The 20,880-nt window shown below is 46.4% G+C and overlaps 1 protein-coding gene across 2 annotated transcripts in view; it reads right to left on the reverse strand.

The window, feature by feature from the left end:
- Window positions 1-3,185: 3,185 nt before the first annotated feature.
- The window catches only part of SYNDIG1 (synapse differentiation inducing 1), a 143,732-nt gene continuing 126,037 nt past the window's right edge, over window positions 3,186-20,880 (reverse strand). The window contains exon 3 of one of the 2 annotated variants that reach the window (XM_019544035.1): window positions 3,186-4,766. In XM_019544035.1, coding sequence (XP_019399580.1) covers window positions 4,608-4,766 — 159 coding nt within the window. In that variant the 3' untranslated portion in view covers window positions 3,186-4,607. The remainder of the gene's footprint in view (window positions 4,767-20,880) is intronic. The other variant, XR_002102737.1, reaches the window with a different exon arrangement.

Here is a 20,880-nt window from a genome sequence, read left to right on the forward strand (position 1 = left end):
ATTGATAGGCCCTTCTCTGTGGCTGCAGGGGACCAAACAAAATGTAATACTCTTAAATTGTAACAAGAAAAATAAGTTGGATATTAGGAAGAAGTTTCTAAGTATTAAGGTAGCAGGCACTGGAGCAGATTTCCCACACCAATTGTGGACTCCCCATCACTTGAATTGTTTAGAGCAGGTTTTACAGAGACTTGGATGAGATGGTTTAGCCAGGGATAACCTTGTTTTGAGTAGTGATGGGTAACCTGCTGAGGGCTCTTCAGTCCTGTTTTTCTGTGATTCTATACCCTGTGCAGAATCCACTGGGAATACAAGCCATCCCTCTGCCCACTCCCCTTCCTTGATTTAAAATATAGAACCTGATTTGAACTTCCCAAGCTTTTGGAGCCATCTAAGTGGACATCAGTGCCTGAGTGTAATTCTAATCTAACCTGCTTAAATCCTGAAAAGCTGTTAGCCTAAAAAGTGGGTGGCCTGTCCTCCTCCTCCTCTTTGCTTTTTGTGACTTAGTTAAAATTGAGATAACAGAATGCTATAAAAGTAAATGCATGCAGTTTTTCAGGGACTCCCATGGGTTGCAATAGGATCCAACTTAGGCACCTAAGTCCATTTAGGGGCCTATAAGGTAGAACAAGATAGGGCCCTTGGCATCTTGGGCTAGGACCCTGAAAAAGACGTCATGGTACTCTGAGTTCTGTTGAATGTGGCTCCAGATGCCTGACTCCAGTTTGCTTTTTATCCCTTAACACTATCACTAGCTCTGTGGCAATTAAAAGTGTTATTTATGCTTGTATAGTGCTGTATCTCCCATGGACGAATCAGAACTAAAGGGGCTTGCTCTCAAAGGTTCTTATTACACTTTAAAGTGTTTTGAAATAAAATATACATATTCTGAGTTTGCCAGCTCATGGTTCAGGCATTCTCAAGCCCTTGCTGTGCGTGTCACAGCCATGCTAATATTTTAGCCAGTTCTAATTCTGTTCCATTACGTTAGCTCTCTGGCTTCTCTCCCTTACATTTTCCCTTGCTAAACATCACCCGTGGCTAAGAGGTACAAAGCCAGGGGCCTTCAAGTGCTTGACACCTACAAATTATTACCTTATGATGTGCCTCCCAGTAGAAGCTAGCTGTAGTTCTGGTGTTGTGCATCTATAGAATAAGTGGATACACACTCATCTTGCTGCCTTTCCCCCAAAGGGCTCACTTCAAATTAAAAAACCCTCCATTTTACATTGATTCGATTGATCTAAAAAAGCATTGGTTAAATACACATTTGACAGTGCCAGGCCTTGCTTGTGTGCAGTCTTTGCTTTTGAATGAGTGCTGGGAACATTTTTTTACATTGATCAGAAAAGTTTATCTTATGAGCCAAGCCCTGAAGCCTACACTCCGTCTATATTGCTGTTGGCTCTGCTGGGCCTGGGTTAAGGATTGGTACTCTAGATTCATGCATAAAGTATTAGCTCCTGGAATCATGTGATTAGAGTGTCTCATTTAAGTAATTTTTAGGTGTCATTTTCTAATCTTCCTGGTTCTAAATAACAGTTTAAGATGTGACTCCAGAATAATCAAGGCATTGAAGCCTGCTTGGCTAAGTACAGGCATTCAGGATCATTAGAGGGAGGTTAAATCAATTCAAGATGTCTGCCTGATATCAGGTAAGTCATGATGGGGGGTAGGGGGGCTACCTGGGGGGTTGGAGGTGCAGCAGTCTGGAGGGGATGGGGGAAAGCACAACCTGTGGGTGGGTTAGCGGGACAGGCATGACCCACAGGTGGGGTAGGGGAAACAGGCACAACCTGTGAGTGGGGCATGGGGCAGATGCGACCCATGATGGGTAGGGGGTCAGGCATGACCCACAGGTGGCGTGTGGGGGCAGATGTGACTCGCAGGTGGGGTGGGAGGGCAGGCACGACTCATAAGGGTTGGGGGAGCAGACATTACTTACAGGTAGGATGTTGGGAGCAGGTGTGACCTGTGGATGGAGCGAGCAGGAGGCAGGCATGACCTGTGGGTGAACTGAGGTGGAATGAGGTCCCCATTAGTGAACTACCTCCATTCCTTCCACTCCTCCTCCCTGCACTGGGACTTACATGGCTCCAGCAGCAGTGAACACTGATAAAAGTGGCTGTATCTGAAAAAGCTTCTGGGATGGGGTTGAGAGCGGTGGCTCTGGGGGGAGCAAGGGGCTCGGGGTGCAAGAAATAGATCAGTGCAGGAGAAGGGGGGAGTGAAAAGAACAGCCCCAGGGCTGAGGTCAGTGGCTGGGTTTCCCCAGCCCCAGGGCTGTGCAGAAGTTCCATGCACTGGTTTGACTTAAATTGAATGAGTCTGATAATACATAGATCCAGGTTTATCTTAAACTGGGTTCTGCAATTTTTAGACCAGTTTGTGTGCGTGGAACTTCTGTTCAGTTACAGGCTTAGGCTGATTGCTGGTTACTGAGACCCGGTTTGTATGAGCTAAGTTTAAATTGGGCATTTTGAACCCAATTTAACCTCCCAAATCTCTGTATGTGAGTTTAAATACAGCCTGAAACTTAGGCTTGGAGAAAGGTGAACTGCATCAAGCAGATACATCTTTGTTGCTAGGACATTGGGAGGACCGTCATTCGGCTGCTCCTTAAAAGGAAGACCCTCCCCTTCGCACCTCTGCATTGCTATTTCCAGGGGAAGTGAAGTGGATGGGCCATGCTTTAACCTTTGCTTTGAGGAAATGGGCTCTGCCACAGCAGCTGGGGGTCAGGTGGAGCTACATGCTCCACCAGTTGACTGATTTTCACGAGACAGGAAAAAACAGTTTGATTCCTGTCTCTTTCTGAAAAGTTTAGCTCTAAAAAATGATTGTGCCCAGAAACTAGCAGTCTATATAGTGCTGGATGGCATTTATCTGCTTTTGATTGACCGTGGAATTAGCAGAACAATGACTACAGACTAGAGGGGCACACAAGAAGTTGTTCCCTCTTCTATCCTGATCCAAAGCCCAGTGAGTCAAATGGGAACATGACCTTAAGCTGCCGGAGGGTGTTGGGTCAGGCCCTAATATGCAGTATGGCATTATCATTTCTTACTGGGCAAATTCAGGATCTTGGGTGTCTGTTCCCTGCTAGGCTAATGCTACACCATTTATGTAATATTGTGCATTCATCTGAGGCACTCCAAAGAAAGCACAACAACTTGCATCAGCAGCTGTATGCTATGTGTTTTAATAAACGGTATAACTAGCAGAAAAATAGTTTTGGATGTGTATGTCCACCCCACCTCCAAAAAAAAGAAAATAAAAAGAAAGAAAGAAAGAAAAAAATCAGATAAGAACTATAGAATAATTGGAACAAATGATCTTCTTAGATAAATGAGTGGCACGGATAAAACCAAGTGAATGAATTTTAAAAGGCCTATTGCAACAATCCATTTCTTAACACTGTTACCTGTGTCTGATAAATTGAATCCTTTGAATACATGATGGGGCTGTAAAAAAATTAATAAATAAAAGAAAGGAAAAGCAGTGAGTCAGGGGGTGTAATAAATAAAATAAGCTTATTGTTCCAGTCAGTGAAATAAGGACAACACTCAATTCCTTTACAACATACCAGTTAAATTGCTTATCAGGTGGACAGCACAGTGAGATAATGTCAAGTGTTATCTCCATGCCTAGGCTGAGAGTCCACAGTCTATGAATGACCACTGGTGCCATGAGGTGGGAATTCGAGTGTTCTCATGCGCTGCTCTGGGTCCGAGTCCACACCTCGGAGGGGCATGATGCATTCCTGCCCTTTGTTGACTCCATGCTTTGCCATGAAATATTTTTGCAGGTTTCGTGTATTTAGCTGCTGGACAGGTTCTTCCCAGGAGGGAGGAAGTGGCCTGAATGAGTTACGTGCCTCAGGAGAGAATCATCATCAAGTAGCAGCTGAATTGACGTATTAATTTTACAATAGATCCCATGCTATGCCCGCTTCACGTTCAGTTTGCAGAGCTTGTTCGTGCGTGAAACTCAGCTATCACGCACTGCTGGTTCCCAAGTATTTAAATTTTAAACCAAAATCAAGACAGGAAAATCAATCTGTTTTCCTCTCCTGCAGCAATCTACTGAATGTGAGATTAGACAATGCCATTCTTCACTAAGGCCTCCATCCCACCCTTTGGTCATTGAGCCCTCACATTCAAAAGAAAATATATGCTTCTTTCTAGGTTTGTATTGCTCTTTCTGAGAACCAGTACCTGTTCAGGCTTCCCTACAGTTCAGTGCAGTGCAGCCTAGTGTGTTAATGAGCAAGCCAAGAACAAACCAGTGTAGTCACAAAGTTCTGGATTGCTCTGAAGGGTCTTCAGAAAAGGCCTATGTTTGCTGGCTTCTTGTAAATGCTGGGTTGCAAAAAAGAAAAGAAAAAAGAGAAGAAAAGGGTCAAGGACATGGAAGGGTCAAGAAGCAGGCCTTGTACATTGCAAAGAATGAAAAAGGACACAGTACACATAGGCCCATCTCCCCAGTAGCTAGTCCCAGGGCTCAGGTCCCCCTGGTTGTTTGGGAAGATGGCACGATCTGAGCCTCTGTGGGTTTCTGCACTAGAAGGAGCTGTACGGCTAGCTCTCGCTTGTTTTTGAGGCTCATAAGTGATTATTTTTGGACAGGTAGGCGATCAGAGCCACAGCTACGCCCACGTATATGCCAGTCCCAATGGTGATTGACAGGACGGCCAGGAAGAGCGCTCGTCGGGAGCTGGAGCTGGCTTGATGGAAGTCTCCCTTGGCAACTGCTTTGTTTGTCTGCAAGAGAAACAACAACAAAAATGTATCTATTTTGCCCAAAATCTGAGTTGATGCACTTGATTTTAGCTGAAACACCCTCCTAGGAGATGTCATAAAGCAGTGACAGGTGAAAATTTGGGCAACTCGGCTACTGAGCTATGATCACAGACTTGGGTCCATATGCTTAAATGACTCCAGTAGTTTGTTTAATCCTAAAAAAAATGTTTTAGACATTAATACTAATTCACAGGTCACAAGAAAGCACACCCTCCCCCTCTAGAGACAAGGCACATTTGGTTTAATAAAAAGGCATCTAGTTTCTAAGATGCCTGTGTCCCCACAGGCCTGCCCTACAGATTTAGGGATCCGGACCTGAGTGAATTTTAGGAGAAAACAAGGCAGAGCAGAAGGGCTGTTATGGATCCTACAAGAGCCTGACACCCAACTGGTTACAGTCTACATAAGTATCAGAACCAGGCTCAGACCAAATCAAAGGGCTGCTGAAATCTGAAATGTTTCATTATTTTGTCATGGTTGAGCCCAACAGCTGGAATAGCTTTACTGCTAACACATTTACTATAATGGACTGGAACAAGGAAGAGGGCTTATGTTACATTTGTCTCTCTTACTAGCGAGTGGTACTGTTGCAGAAGGCATAACTGCCCTGGTGGTAAAAGCTGGGCCATGCTGTTCAGTCAAATATTTATTTGGAGAACAATACAGATGAAGGTTGACCAATACTACTTGTACATTCAGACTGAATGTATTGAACTGGTTTGGTCCAAAAAACCCAAAACAACAAAATCCTGGAAAAAATGGAAAAAGTTACTTTTTAAAAGTAATGAAACACTTCTTTTCTTTATAAAAGCAATGTTTTGTTTTGAAATTTGCTTTGTCAGGGGCAAGGATTTCTTAGAGTAATATTTTATTGGAGCAACTGTGTAGTTGGGATATAGTTAGACAAACTTTTGAATGAAGGACATTCTTCTTCAGGTCTCTGATCACAGGGAGTCAGGCACAGCATACTGAAGAAAAGCAGATAGCAGCTTGTCTCACTTTATAGCTAGCCCAATAAAAGCTACTATCATCCTTGCCTCTCACATAATTTCTGAACCATCACAGTTAAAATATTACTTTTATACTACCATAACTTTTACTTAATAAAAAAGCAAAATACTGCCCTTCAACTGAAACATTTTGTTTTTAGCTTGAATGAAACACTTTGTTCAGTTCAAAACTATATATATGCCTCTGTGTGTGTGTGTGTGTGTGTGTGTGTATACACACACACACATAGTATTTTCTCACATACAACACACCCTACATTATAATATGTCCCTTGCTTTTGAAAGACAAAATGAATTTAAAAAGATCTTTCCTTGTAATAAGTAGCTGAGTAACAGCAACCAGGGAGCTGAGTCTGCTCATTCTGCTACCTGTGAATCTGACACAGATTTTACTCATCTCATCATATTTTCTGAAAATAATGCACACTGCAATTTCCAGACGCTGGGTTTTGGAAAAAAAAGAGCACCACAAAATATGGTGTACATATACGTGTGTGTGTATTTGAAGTTCAGCTGTGAACCAAAATCTCTGTTATTCACATACCTCACCCACACACACCCCAGGCTAGGACCAGGTCAGTAAACTTAGCCCTTAAACAGGACTCAGGTGGAATGGAGCCACAAAACTCCTGAGGCATCTAACCTGGCACCTAATTTTAGACCTTCAGGGTCCCTAGGCAGCTACACTTAGGTGTCCATGCATGCTTGAAAGTGCCCCAGTCTGAACAGGTAGGTGCCTAGCTCTGATGTGATCTAGAACAGATGTTGGATGATGCATAAACTCTGCCCCAGTCCCTGGAAAGGCTCACTCTACTAGTGTACTCAGAGCAGACTGAACACACACTGAGAGAACTGAGTTCAGTACAAATGCATCACCTGTGGTCACTGTCACTGAAAAACATGGCTGGAGAAGGCCATGGGGCTGGTATACACCCCTTGTATAATAGCTGACTGATGTATCAGGAGACCTAGGTTCTAGGTCTTCAGCCTTAGAGATCTCAATCTCACATCTTGTCATCTACCAGGAGAGCCATCAAACTACAGAATAGGCTGGGTGGTATCAACATTCCTCCTCTTACCGTTGAAACTGGGCCCAGGGGCAACCCAGGGTTTGTGTATACTATTACAATAGTTGGACCTGGGAAGCATGGAGGTGAATATGACCTACCCATCTGAGTTCACTGACACACTCCAGAACCAGACACTTCCTGATCTGAGCTTATCCCCAACAGCCAGTCTCAGGCCCACTGGAAACAAAGAGTTCAAGGCTGAGTGCTGGGGATGAGTCTGAAGCATAGCCATTAATTTCCACAGGTGAAGTGTGCATGTGAGATTGGGTGGGGCAGGCATTCCTGGCCCTATGTTCCTCAGGATGTGCTGGTGCCCTAGCATAGACAAGCCCCAAGAATCGCAAGGCCAAAAGGTATATGCAGGAGAGAGCCTGACTGTAGTTTAGTGGAAGGGGTGAGGACACCTGGCTCAGTCCCCCTTCTCAGGATGTCTATGCATTTACATTAGACAGTATAACAGGGAGCCAGAGGCTCTTGTTTCTGTAAGGGATGCTGCTGCAGGTGGAGCTTGCTGGGTGGCCCTGCAAGCTGAACAGGGGCCAGTTGTGATGAATTAAGCAGGCAGTATCAGCCAGAAGAGCTACTCTTGGAGGAACAATGATCCCAGAAGCCAGCTGCAAGCAGTAAGCTGCCCAGGGCAAGGTTCTATAAGCAGCTCAGTTAAGCTGCAACAGAGAAGGGCAGGCTAGCCATCAGGCTTAAATGGAAACCCCTGTGGGTGGTTGGAGAACCACCTGACAGGAAGAGGCGGGGCTTTATGGGCACAAATAGCCAGTGCCTGAGAACTGGCAGTCAGTTGGGCTCTGCAGGTGGCAGGGAGAAAAGTCTCATAGGAAAGATGGCTGACAGAAAGGGAGTAATGGGTGCTGGAGCTGCTCTAGGCGCTGCAAGTAAAGGAGTTCTAGTTTGCAGGGAAGTGTGACTCAGTGTAGGGAGATTTTTGTTAGCTAACCAGTAGGTTTGTGTTTGTGTTCTTGCTCATATTAGTGGACCACAGGTAGCTACAAGGGGAGGAAGAGAAGGTCACACAGGCTGCCAATAGACATGCTTGTTTGCATTCTAATTAGAATGCATCAGAGCAGACTCGATTCATCGGCTTATCATCACATGTATTAAGCCCCCCTGCATTTCAAAAAGGTCACATTGGTGTCTTAACTAAACCTTGTCAATTAAGTTTTAGTTAAAATGTCCCTGTGGCCATTTTGAAATGGGGGGGGGGGGGGTGGTGGACTTAATACATGTGACAGTGAACCATTTTTAATTAGAGTGGCTGCTCTAATTAAAATGCCTCCCCTCCCCCCACCTCCAAACACATTTATAGGCAGCCATAGTGCCAGGAAGGCACATAGTGTTTTGAGCCCTGCCAGGGAGTGGGCTTACAACATGGGCAGGCAGATGCCAAAAGGACCAAAGCTTGGTGGCAGAGACAGCTTGAAGCTGGGAGGACTAAGGGTCAGAGCCTGAGTGAGGGGAACCAGGTCTAGAAGCTCACAGCCTAAGAGGGTAGAATCTGGTGCAGCAGCTCACAGGCCAAGAAGGGTGAGCTAAAGAAAGCCTGCAGCCAGGAGGACTAAGGGTAGAGCCTAATAAGGGTGAGACCAGGGCTAGGGGCTCAAATCCCCAGATGGGCAAAGCCCAAGAAGGGTGAAGGCAGAGCCCATGAGGGGCAAAACAAGGGCTGGAGCCTGGAAGTCAAGTGTGGCACAGTAGGCCTGGGCTAAAGGGCCCTGCTAGAGGATAGGGCTGGAGTCTGGGAAGGCTGAGGCCTTAACAAGGGCATGGAGGCCTGAGGAGACCTGATATTGTCTTGGGGGCAAGGTATCCACTAGAATGATTGAATGGTAACACCTGTGAGGCATGGCCATGGCTACAGGGGAGGTTGGAGGCCACAAATAGTCTTTAAGGCAACAGGTGCCTTGGGAGCCATGGACAGGCCAGGAGGGCCCATCTAGTGTTTGAGGGCAGGATGGGGATCAGCAAGGTTTGAGAGGAACCCACTGATGACTAATAGACAAAGGCTCGCTCTAGGACAGCCTCCCTTTCTCCCAATAAAATAATACCAGCAAGGTGTGGCAGGCGAAGGGGCAAAAGAGGGAGGTTACCCAGAGAGCTGGAGCAGGGCAGGAGTTACAAGGCCACCGGGGGGTTTCAGTTTCATAATTTCATAGTAGCCAGGGTCAGAAGGGACCTGAACAGATCTTCTAGCCTGACCCCCTGCCACAGGCAGGAATGAATGCTGGGTTCACAAGACCCCAGACAGGTGATCATCCAACCTCCTCTTGAATTTGCCCAAGGTAGGGGTGAGGACCACTTCTCTGGGAATTTGGTTCCAGATTTTGTCCACCCTAACTATAAAGTATTTTCTTCTGATCTCTAACCTAAACCTATTCTCCATCAGCTTATTACCATTGTTCCTTGTCACCCCAGGTGATGCTGGGGAGAAAAGGGCTCTTCCTAATTGCTGTTGATCTCCCCTGATGAGTTTGTATGCAGCCACCAGGTCCCCCCTCAGCCTCCTCTTGCTGAGGCTGAACAGGTTCAGGTCCCTGAGTTTCTCCTTGTAGCACCTGTCCTGCTGCCCTCTCACCAAGTGGGTGACCCTCCTCTGAACCCTCTCCAGGCTGGCCACATCCTTTGTAAAGTGTGACGCCCAGTACTGGACGCAGTACTCCAACTCTGGCCTGACCAAAGTCACATAGAGGGGGAGTATCACCTCTCTGGACTGGCTTGAGATGCACCTTTGGATGCATGGCCTTGCTGGGTGTCACAGCTGCGCCTGGGGCTAAGTCCTGCTACAGACTGCCACTGGACAAAAGGCAGAAAGACCTTTGGGAGCAGGTACTGGAACCCTGGCTGCCCCTGCTGCCATCTCCTCAGGTTTTATTATCACTTAGACGCAGCATGTGGGCAGTTGTGGCATTCTTAACTACTCTAATTCTATGTCCCAGTGTACATGTGCTGTGTCTTGACACTTCTCCATCTTTGCTTAGTTTTCTAACTGGTTTCTGCTACATCTATTTTGGTATCTTTTTATAATCATGTTCCTCAGAGCAATTTACAACAGCCAAATGACAAATCACAAAGCTGACAAAAAGGCTCCTGGCCTTTACTGCAATGACTTTATTAGAGGAACTGTCTCTTTTGATTCATCAACCTAATTTTTAAAGCATAATGCCTCATAAATGTTTAAAGTGGAAACAATGTCAAACGATACATGTTAATAAAAATACAGGGAAGGTGGTAGCAGGGAAGGAGGAAAACAATCATGAAAACAGTGACACAAAAAACTCCCATAAAGAGATTTACCGACTGAGCCAAACCCCCTAAAGCTCAATTAAGCAATACTGACTGTCTGAGGAGACTGCAGGGAATGTAACTATATATTGTCAGGTATAGGAAGGCACAGGCCATGACTTCAAATGCAGCCTGTTTTGTGAGCCTGGATTAGGGTACACCAGAAAGGACTTGAAAACATAAAGTTGCAAGATACTTGCTGAAAACTGCAACCCTTCCAAGGGTCTCAGAGTAAGCACAGAAGTTTACTTATTGCTCTGGGACATCTTGGCTGTAATATCTGATCCAAAGCCAACAGAAGTCAAAGCGAATGTTTCCATTCAATGAATGTTTAATCAGGCCCACAGAGAGACTAGCATGCACATCTGCTGTGAAGCCTAGTGTGTAAATGTTATGCCTAACAAGTCAAGACACCTACAGAAAGCTCTGAGGACAGTTGCTCCTTCCTCAGCATGCTCCGCTGAAATATTTTTAATCCTGGGCCTCTGTTATCCAGAATGATGTGAGAAACATTGGAAGTCAAAGCCTAGTGGCCAATTGGGTCTACGTAAGGGTAATGTTACACAGATTACCTTTGAAGGGCCATAAAGACATTTAAAATGGGAGCGCTAACCCGTTAAAGGGCATTAACCCATGCTAAGTAACCCTCTACACTTTAAAAGGTATGCCAATTCAAGCAAGGGTTATCTTTGACCCGTTTTCCCCAGGTTGCTCCAGGGTACTGTTAGTCTGCTCCAGGGAGATAAAATGCTCTATGTTCATACCCCCAGCATCCCAGGATGCATCATTCCTAACCCTTCCTACTTCTTTGCTCTGTGGGCAAAGTTTCAACCCTCCTGAATTCTATTGCCCAAGGGGGTGGTGCTGGCCTGAAGGAAGCACCTTTCCTGTCCCCCAGGGAGTGTGACCCCAGCACACTCTGACCACTCTGAGCACCCAGGTGCTTTTCACCAGTTTGCTGCTTGCTGGGTCTCAGCTCTGCTTCAGCGTGCATGTTAAGCAAACTCTCGGCCCTTTTTTCACTCCTTTCTCTTTACTTCTCACCCCTGCTTCATTTTTTCTTTTTTCCTCAAGACTTTTGCCTTCCACTCATAGCTCCTGCTGGCTGCTGAGTAAGGGAAGCCACACAGCGGTTTCTCTACCTCTGAGTTATATGCCACCCTCCCCATCCTCTCCCACTGCAGAGGAGAGATAGAGTCCTGGCTCCTGTCCCTCTGTTTACTGGGCTCTCTAATTGTCTTTGGCAATCTGTCGCAGTTGAGGATGATTGTCTTTCACGACTGCCTTATCTGTGGATCCAAAGAGGCTGATGAGGCCAATCTGGGATTAAAGTTGTGTAGATCTGAGATGGCATTAAGCCTTAATCTGTGACTGCTCTGAAACTGTTCTAACTTTATGAAGGCCTAACAATCCACAGATTTACAGTGTTGCAAAGGTAACCTGTAACAACACCTTAATTAAGTCCTGCCAGTTTTTGTAAGGGGCCTAATCCAAAAATCTGCTGATGTGATTAGAAAATTTCCTATTCAAATGAATGGGCTCTAGGTTAGGCTCTTTATATGATGAAGAAATCTGCCAGGAAGATCCCTGACAGATCCTAATCTTAGATCTGTTCTCCACAGGCACCCAGCATGCTTGCTTGTGTCTAAACTAGAGCACAAAGGTGACCTCTTTCTCTGTGTGCTGTATTTCTAAGGTCTAAGGTTGAAATATTCCCCTTCAGCATTTTCTGAGTGAAATGTTTTGTTTCAGACATGCTGAAATGCTACATTTTGACACCACTGGAACAATGCATTTCAGCTTTTATTTCATGACAGACTTTCTTTTTTAACTTAAAAACTGACCCAAATGAAAAGGAGAACAGTTAAACGTAAGAGTGGTGTGTGTGTGTTGTGGGGGGTTTCTCTCTCTTCCATCTTGTGGATACTGTACAGATGAAGAATGCAATATTAAAAGGACAAGCAAGAGTGACCTTGACAAATTGGAGGATTGGACCAAAAGAAATCTCATGAGGGCTGACTGGCTGGGCAGCAGCTCTGAAAAAAAGGACCTGGTGGTTACAGTGGACAATAAGCTGAATATGAACCAACAGTGCACTCTTGTTGCAAAGAAGGCTAATGGCATACTGGGCTGCCTCAGTAGAAGTGTTGCCAGCAGGTCAAGGGAAGGGATTGTTCCCCTCTATTCAGCACTGGTGAGGCCACATCTGGAGTACCGTGTTCAGTTTTGGGATCCCCACTACAGAAAGGATGTGGATAAATTGGAGAGGGTGCAGCGGAGGGCAACACAAATGGTGAGGGGGCAGGGGGATATGACTTATGAGGAAAGACTGAGGGAGCTGGGCTTATTTAGTTTAGAGAAGAGGAGACTGAGAAGGGACTTAATAGCAGCCTTGAACTACCTGAAAGCTGGTTCCAAAGAGGAAGGTGCTCTCAGTGGTGGCAGATGACAAAACAAGGAGTAACCGTCTCCAGTTGTAGCAAGAGAAGTTTAGGTTGGATATTAGGAAAAACTTTCTTACTAGAAGGGTAGTAAAACACTGGAACAAGTTACCCAGAAAGGTGGTAGACTCCATCCTTGGAGGTTTTTAAGACCTGGCCAGACAAAGCTTTGATGATCCATTTAGGGACAGTCCTACTGTGAGCAGGGGACTGGATTAGATGACCTTCTGAGGTCCCCTCTAACCCTAATCTTCTATGAGTCTATGCCACCGCTGGCATCTTCCACGGCCCCAGTAAACCAGGCACTCTTCTGGCAGATAGGAAAGGTGGGTCAGAGTCTCTTCAGTTAATGGAGAACGTAGAATTCAAATCTCTCACTTCCCAAATAAACACTCTAATGACTAGACCATGCTGCCAAGGTGGACATCAGTGCCATGTTTGTGAACTTGCCCTTAGCAGAGGAACCGGCATTCTATATCCTGAGTCAATGAAGGTGCTTAACATGCATCCTCAGTCAAGCACTTGTGTTCCAGGTCATAACCACCCCCAATGCTCAGTGTTCCCCACTGACTGACACAAGGAATCTTCCTACTCAGCCTCCAGGTTTTGAGTCACTTTTTGGAGGCATCTGCCAAGTCCCTCTGAACAGGAACCTCTGTTAGAGTCTTAGTAGGAGCAGTGGCACACCCCAGTCAAAATTCCCTGCTTTGGTTGCAGCCATTACCCAATACTTTTGAGTTAAGTGAAATAAAACCCTAACACCTAGAGCAACAGTGGGGGAAAAAATTTCTTCCTGGCAGTGATATCTCCTCTTCAAGAACAGTTTTCTTGTACCCTGCTATGCACCCTGCCAGGTGTGTACCCTGCCTGTTTGTTGTTTCATGTAGACCATATCTCTAACTTGCCTGTGAGCATGTCATGTGAGACAGTGTCAAAAACCTTGTAAAAATCAAGGTATTTTGCATCTGCTGCATCTCCTATAGCCACAATGCCTGTTACCCTGTTTAATTCAAAGTCACATCATACACTGTATTTCAGACACTATTTGTTTAAACGTGAAAACAAAAAACTTCCCTAATCAACAGTCATTCACACCTGTGCGTTACAAATCTGTCTCATTCCATAGCCAAGCATCAAAAGATAAATTCATTCATACTGCCAGGGCCCAAAACAAACACGGAAGGCAGAGACAGATCACTAACATGGATCCTTCTTCCACTTTGACAGCTTCCACTGTCCATGAGAATAGGGTCTGAGGCCAAGTCCATTTCCTTCCTTCCTTCCTTCCTTTTTTTTTTGGTGCAACACTCATTTTGGTCAAATTTGAGAAAGCTTCTACATGGCCACTTTGGTTGAAAAAAGAGTGGGCTAGGTCGTCAGAGGGAATAAGATGCTGTAACAGTAGGGAAGTGAACAGAAACCATCTGAGGATCAAACCCGTCATTTTTGCACCACTTAGCCAAGAATAAGGAGAACAACACAGAAAGTGGAAAAATTAAACCAAATGAGGAGGAAAAAGAAAATCCTACTGCCCCGAGCAAAGTTTAAATAACAACCTATTTTGTGTACTCATGCCGTGCTATGGAACTAAACATCACACCATGAAGATGAGCACCGTCATTTCATATTGAAGACACTGGGGCTAAAATGGCAAAGAATGCCTTGCATTCAAAAGCTTGTCTAAGCTGATTCCAACCATGAAATTGATCCCATAAAATATATCACACAATAATCCTTACCAAACAACACGAAACTTATTCTTCCCAATTAAATGGCAAGTATTTGCGTAGGTTTTTGTGTCACAAAGCAATAGCCACTGATATAATTATATGTCAAGAGGCAAGATAACATTTCAATTTTTTTTACAGGGACAGCTCCATTAAAATAGCAAGCCAGTTCTTTAGCTGGATGTAAAGCTCTACTGACTGCAAGAGTTGAATGACAGTAACAAGAATCAGTACAAATAGAAAGACTCCTGAGATCATTTTGGCTCAATTTTACAAAGCCCCTCACTTGTGGAGAACACATTAAAAATGTGAGTGGTCCCACTGGCATTGCTCAGGTGTTTAAAATTAGCCATGTGATTAAGGGCTGTGCTTAACTGGGAATGCAATTTCTAGAAAGTTTGGCAAGACTTTCTATCCATTTCCTCCTGTTCTCTTCCATGGCAAGACTGTGGTTGGCAATCAGGTGATTGATGAGCCAATTTAATACAGGGCTGCATGTTCTGCAGTGGCAGGGCCAACAGGTTTGATAAATAAAAGATATGACAAATGCAGAACAGAGGGTGAATTATAAGATGGGGACAGTTCATCCCTCACAGTACAGAGCAACCTCTCTCCTCACACAACCAGCATAATCGTAACATAGCGTGATTTGTTGCAGAGGGGTCAGCCCTTGACCCTGGCTCCAGCAACCCTGTAAAGCAGTGCTTCCCAAACTTTTCCTCAGAATGACCGCATTTTGTATCCCATTTCCTCAGCATGACCCTATTTCCTCAGCATGGTCCCTCACTCCCAACCCGCATCCCTCCCATCCCCCCAGGTGCCTCAGGGCCAGGGTCTGCGGCCCCTGTTACCCCCCAGTAGCACCCAAGCCCTGGCTGACACCAGTGGGAAGTGGCAGCTTCTGTGCCTGAAGCAGAGCCCAGCTGCCCCCCTCCTCCCCCCCACCACCAGTGGGTGGCACACCTAGAGCAGAGCCCATCAGGAGGGACTATGCAGGCTGTCCATGGTGGGTTTGGGGCTCCCTGCCCTGCTGCGCTCCCCCCAGGGGCTCTGCGGCCAAGTGGGCAGGACCCAGCATGGGAGTGCCATGCCTCTGTGGTTGCCAAGGTTAGGCGCCCCCTGCCCACTTGGCAGAAGTCCGGGGCACGACTCCTCACTGCTGTTGTGGCCATGCTCACCTTGGTGACCATGGTGGCACAGGGCAATAGGGCATGTTGGGGGTGGTATGTATGTGGAGGGGTTGTGGGGGCAGGGCAGGTATGTATGTGGGTGTGTGGGGTTTGTGGGGTGTGATGGAGGGTGGAGGTGTGGGGACCCCCTACACACTCTCCTCCCCACCCCCTCTATGGCACACAGCCCATGCCACCGGCAGGAGCAGCAGGTGGCAGGTGCTCAGCATTCTCAAGGCCTGCACAGGCACTACTGCCTGGCAGCACTCAGCTCTAGCCAGCGCTGCACATGGTGGCAAGAAGTGCAGCTGGGCTGGTCCACATCTATCGCCCAGCAGCTCTTGGCACTTGGGCAGAACCAGGGGAAGCCCTGCATGATGGAGCTAGCTGCCTTCCCCACCCCCTTCCATACAGGTCCTGGGACTCTGCTGGAAGTGGAGGGGAGCTCTGCCCTCTACTTCCCAGCTGCACTACGTGCAGCGCTGGCTGGAGTTGCACACTGCTGGCCAGTATTGTCTTCATGGGCATCAGCACCCCGAGTGTCCACCACCTGCTGTTGCTGGCAGTGATTGTGTGCAAAGGGGGGGAATTTGTGAGGGGTCCCCACACCCCGCACCCTCCATCATACCCACACCCTGCCCACCCAAGCTCCACTGTCCCTCTTCTCCCCTGGGCATGGGCTCTGCATTGTCATCAGCCTCAGCCCCTTGCTCTCTGCCCTGCCCAGCTGCAGCTCCCCCTCCGCTTGTCCCCACCACTTCCCTACCTGATGCCCAGAGTGAGCCAGATGCCAGGGAAGCCAAGCAGGTCCCCCCGTGGCAGCAGCAGCCCAGCTCAGAAGTTGTGTTATGGCTGGGCCAGGCCATGGAAATGTGCACAAGGGCAGGAGCAAGGCGAGTCGGCTGGGCAGGGGGTACAATTAGTTGGTGGGAGCCTGTGGGCCGGAGGAAATTGCCTGGTGGACCAGATCCAACCTGCAAGCCATATTTTGCCTGCCCCTGTATTAAAGTGATTTTATTTCTTGGAACCCCATCTACTGTTTCTGTGACCCCCATTTGGGGTCGCAACCCACAGTTTGGGAACCACTGCTGTAAAGGATTCTTTGGCTTGGGCCCCTTAGACTTCTCATACAGCTGCTTCCAACTGATTGTAATCATACAGCTAGCAGAGTAGCCTGTGATGAAAACTGTGAGGACCCAAGTCCGACAGCAGTTTGGGCAAATAACAACATTTAAATAATCCTTCCTTCCTTATGCTTTGGGGGTTGAAAGATATTGTCTGGGGAAAAAGTGACCAAGTGGGAGGTATTTTCTGATGTTACTTCCCTAAAAAAAAGAATGTCTTTTTGTATGGCTAGACTGTTCAACGAACTTCCCTGGAGTTTCCACCAGAGATACTGGACAACATATTAAGCACATCTCTGGGTGACTGGTCTAATGGCTGGGGGAAGGTGAATATTACAGCTCTGTAAGTAGGTTGCCTAGCCTGCTAGTTTTTGCTCCCTGAGTACCTCCTCAGTCAGTCCTCCCAAATAAAACATAGACTTTGCACAGCAAACACACAAACATATAAACAAATAAAATTAAACCCTTCTGCCATGTTGTATAAACTGGAAGGAAGCCCTTTGGCTTTGACCCCAGCACAGCAGCCTGGCCCTTGCTTGGTAGCAAGCTTGTTCTGCTCACAGCTTGTCTTATACTTCCAAACTGTTCCCTTACTGTTTGCTACTTTTCTACTCTTTGCCCAGAGGTGTTCAACCTCCAGGCGGACACTCCGTCATTATCCAAATACCCTGAAGCTGTGGTCTTTCAACGGGGATGACCATTCCCTCTTAAAGGTACAGACCTCCCTGTTATAAGCCCTATAGCTGCAAGGAAAAAGAAAAAGACTCAGATGCATCATAAACAACCTTGTACCTCATCCCCATCATGTTCATAAAGCACCTTTGCTGAGCTGTCTTTTAAACTGAGAAACACATTGATCATAATGATCAGTTATACCCTAAATCCTGTCCCAAGGAGGGCCCAAGTAGCTGGCTTTCAGCCAGAAGATGCCTGTGGGGTTGTAAGGGATGGAATCCTCCCTGCTGGTTTATGTTGTATTGCTGCCATGCAAGACTTAGGGCTGGAGAATTCTTCCTTCATATTCCCCAATGAAGACTAGCCAGTCAGAGGAACAGCGAGACCAGTCTCACCCACCCCCAGGTCAGTTAGCAATTCCTACACAGCACAAGGTCTACAGCATGTAGGAACTCCAAGCTGTGATACCCTCTCTCACTCAGCCCAGGTCTCTCCCATTCTCTTCCACCAGGCAAGGAATCTGACATTGCTTTCATCCTACTTGTCCTTGTCCTGGGATTCTGGGTGAAAGGATTTTCCCCAGGCTAGCCTACTTCACAGAACTGGTAGGCTGGGAGCTGCGGTGAGGAACTGAGCAGCTAGTTAGCAGGGAAAGGCATGAGCCTGGCAGATATCATAGTCAGGAGCTAGAACCTGGGTGTGGAGAATTCTGAGGCTCAGTTTCAATGTGTGGCATCTCAGCTATGCTCAGAACTATTCATTGCCTAGATTCATAGATGTTAGGGACTGGAAGGGACCTCTTGAGATCATCAGGTCCAGCCCCCTGCACTTGAGCAGCAAAGACTGCTGGGGTCAGATGACCCCAGCAAGGTAAGCGTACAGGCGTTTTTTGAAGATATCCAGAGTAGGTGAGTATACCATTTCTGGAGGGAGTCTATTTCAGACCCTGGACACTTGAATTGTAAAGAAGTTTTTCATTATGTCTAATCTAAAGTGGTCTTCTGGCAATTTATGACCGTTAGTCCTAGTCTTCCCCTGGGAAGCCCTGGTGAACAGATGTTCTCACAGTACCTGATACGCACCTTTTATAGGGAGGCCAAGTCCCTGATATGCCCCCTTTACAGGAGGACTAAGGAGGCCTTGTCTCTATCATGTGGCAGTAAGAGATGCCAAAGACGCAAGACCTGTTCAGTAGCATCTTTTATTGGAGCAACGATATACTTGGGAGAGATATTAGACAAGTTCTCAGGCACAAGTGCTCTTCCTCAGGTCTGGGAGGAAGCCAATCCAGCCTTAGCTAAATACCACATGAAATGATGTCCTTTGTTTAACCTATTGATTCCCAACTGGAGTGCCATAGCACCCTGGGGTAGCTTGAGCTCTTTTTAAGGGTGCCATGCAATTTTAGCACTGTTAAGTCTGTAAACACAGTTTACAAAACAAACCCAGAGATTTCAAACAGGAATCAGCAGTGTTTTAAAAACACTGTGACCTACTGTGGTCCTTTTGAGTTCTTTGCAGCAAAGGAATTGCTCATTTTTTTTCTGGCATCAAAAATGAGTGAAAACTAAGATCTGTCATTTTCCAAGTGGTGCCTTAAATCTAGTGAGGAGTGCCTTGAGTCTAATGAGGTTGAGAACCACTGGTTTAATCCCATTATGAAAGTGAAAATATTTACTTAAAAAGGGGGAAAGGGGAGCAAACTGGTGGAGCAAAGATTCATTTATAAGGACATGTTCCAAATTCACTGTATCACAAGCATCTGTAGCAGACCTAGTCTCCCATACATTTTCTTCAGTGAGACTGCAAGTGCTTTCAGAGCTATCCATTCTCTAGGCTGGGCTGTGAGTCAGGGCAGTTATAAAAGATTATTCTATGGTATCACCCAGCTGGAATGTATTGTTGAAACCAAGCTTGGGGGTGATGCAGCTGGAATCAGAGATATTCCTGAGAAGACCAATGGAAACAGTTATGTAGGCCCTTTTTCTTTTATGCCAGCCTTAATCCCCAGTTTGGTTTTCAGTCTTCCAAAGGTGGTTTCTATTCAGTTCTACAAAACTCTAATCTGCCTACATCACTGTTATATCTGTACACCTTTCCTTGGTGCAGATGATCACTGTACATCTGAACAAATTTCATTAGTTCACTCTTTGACTCAACTTGCATCTGTCACATGTGGTCCCATCTCTCTCCTCCTTCTCTACCCAGGGGAGAACTGTGGGGTCTATATGGTGTTTTGTCTTGGTATGTTTCCTTTTCTAATCCATCTTTATGTGTCCATGCTTCTCTCTGTACAAAGGAAAGCAGGCAAAAGGAATGTACCCTGCCCTTTGAGTGGAAGATGGTGAGCTTGTGATTGCCTTGAGCTTCTGACATGGTTTTTCCTACCATCTCAGCTGAGCCATCAAGAAAGCTGTCCTCTACACAGGTGCCTCTAACCCTTTCAGTAAGCAGTTTCATTATGCCTGACAAGCTAAGTGGTTGACTCTGGTTTTAATTTGGCTTTAGTTGGTTTTTCAGTTGGGTTCCATCAATGAACGTCTTGAAGACAGAGACCAAGACCGTAGCTTGATTCTTTATCCTATGAAAAGCCAGTGTGGAGAGGAGAAGGCAGGGTGTGGTGGCATGTATAATTAGACTGGCACGCAGTGATGTTCCATAATAGTTAAGAGTTTTTTACAGGCTCATTCAGAGCCAGACACTACATTGCTGTGGTCAAGACAGGAGGCCCCCAAGGGGTATATAACTGAAGCTAGGGAAGTTATCATCCAGCAGAATGAGATGGAGTCTTCCAGGTTGCTGGTGACAGGGGGTATCTTGCTATGCTGCATGAGGCATTGCCAGACTTAGGAAGTGTTGTGCTGAAACCCAATCCCAGCTCAAAGCTGACCTTTCAGGGTAGACTTTCTTGCCTTGCTACAGTCATCCATCCTCTTGGGATCCAAACCAATCTTGCCACTCATATAGTTTCTATGATCTAGCATTCACAATATATTTGTGAGGCTTTGCACTGCACTGTCAGCAATGCTCAATCCCCTAAGCAGGGCCAGCTGAACCTGGGCCTGCTGACTGGTTCTAGGGCTGCTTTTAAGGAGCTCTTGCAGCACTTGGCCCCTGCTGTACAAGAAACTGGCTTCAGTCTGTAAGTAATTCTTACCTGTGACTTCCCTGGTGCCTGCTTCTGCCCATGCACCCAGTCCCTAGACTTCAGAACCCTTGTTTGACTTCGGTTCACCCGCGGACGTCCGGTTCTGGTGACCACCTGACTTGTCATAAGAACTGCAGTTTGACTTTGGCTTGTTTCCTGACACTGTCTTCTGGTGACCCTCTGGGTTGGCGTGTGAATGACAAACCGGTCCAGGGAGGTGATATTTCCCCTCTATGTGGCACTGCTCAGGCTGCAGTTGGAGTACTGCATCCAGTTTTGAGAGCCGCACTTCAAGAGGGATGTGGACAACCTCAAGAGGGTTTCATTCCTAGATTCATAGATTCATAGATGCTAGGGTCGGAAGGGACCTCAATAGATCATCGAGTCCGACCCCCTGCATAAGCAGGAAAGAGTGCT

Source organism: Crocodylus porosus, unplaced genomic scaffold (assembly GCF_001723895.1).
Source record: "Crocodylus porosus isolate Cpor-Errol unplaced genomic scaffold, CroPor_comp1, whole genome shotgun sequence".
Classification (NCBI taxonomy): Eukaryota; Metazoa; Chordata; order Crocodylia; family Crocodylidae; genus Crocodylus; species Crocodylus porosus.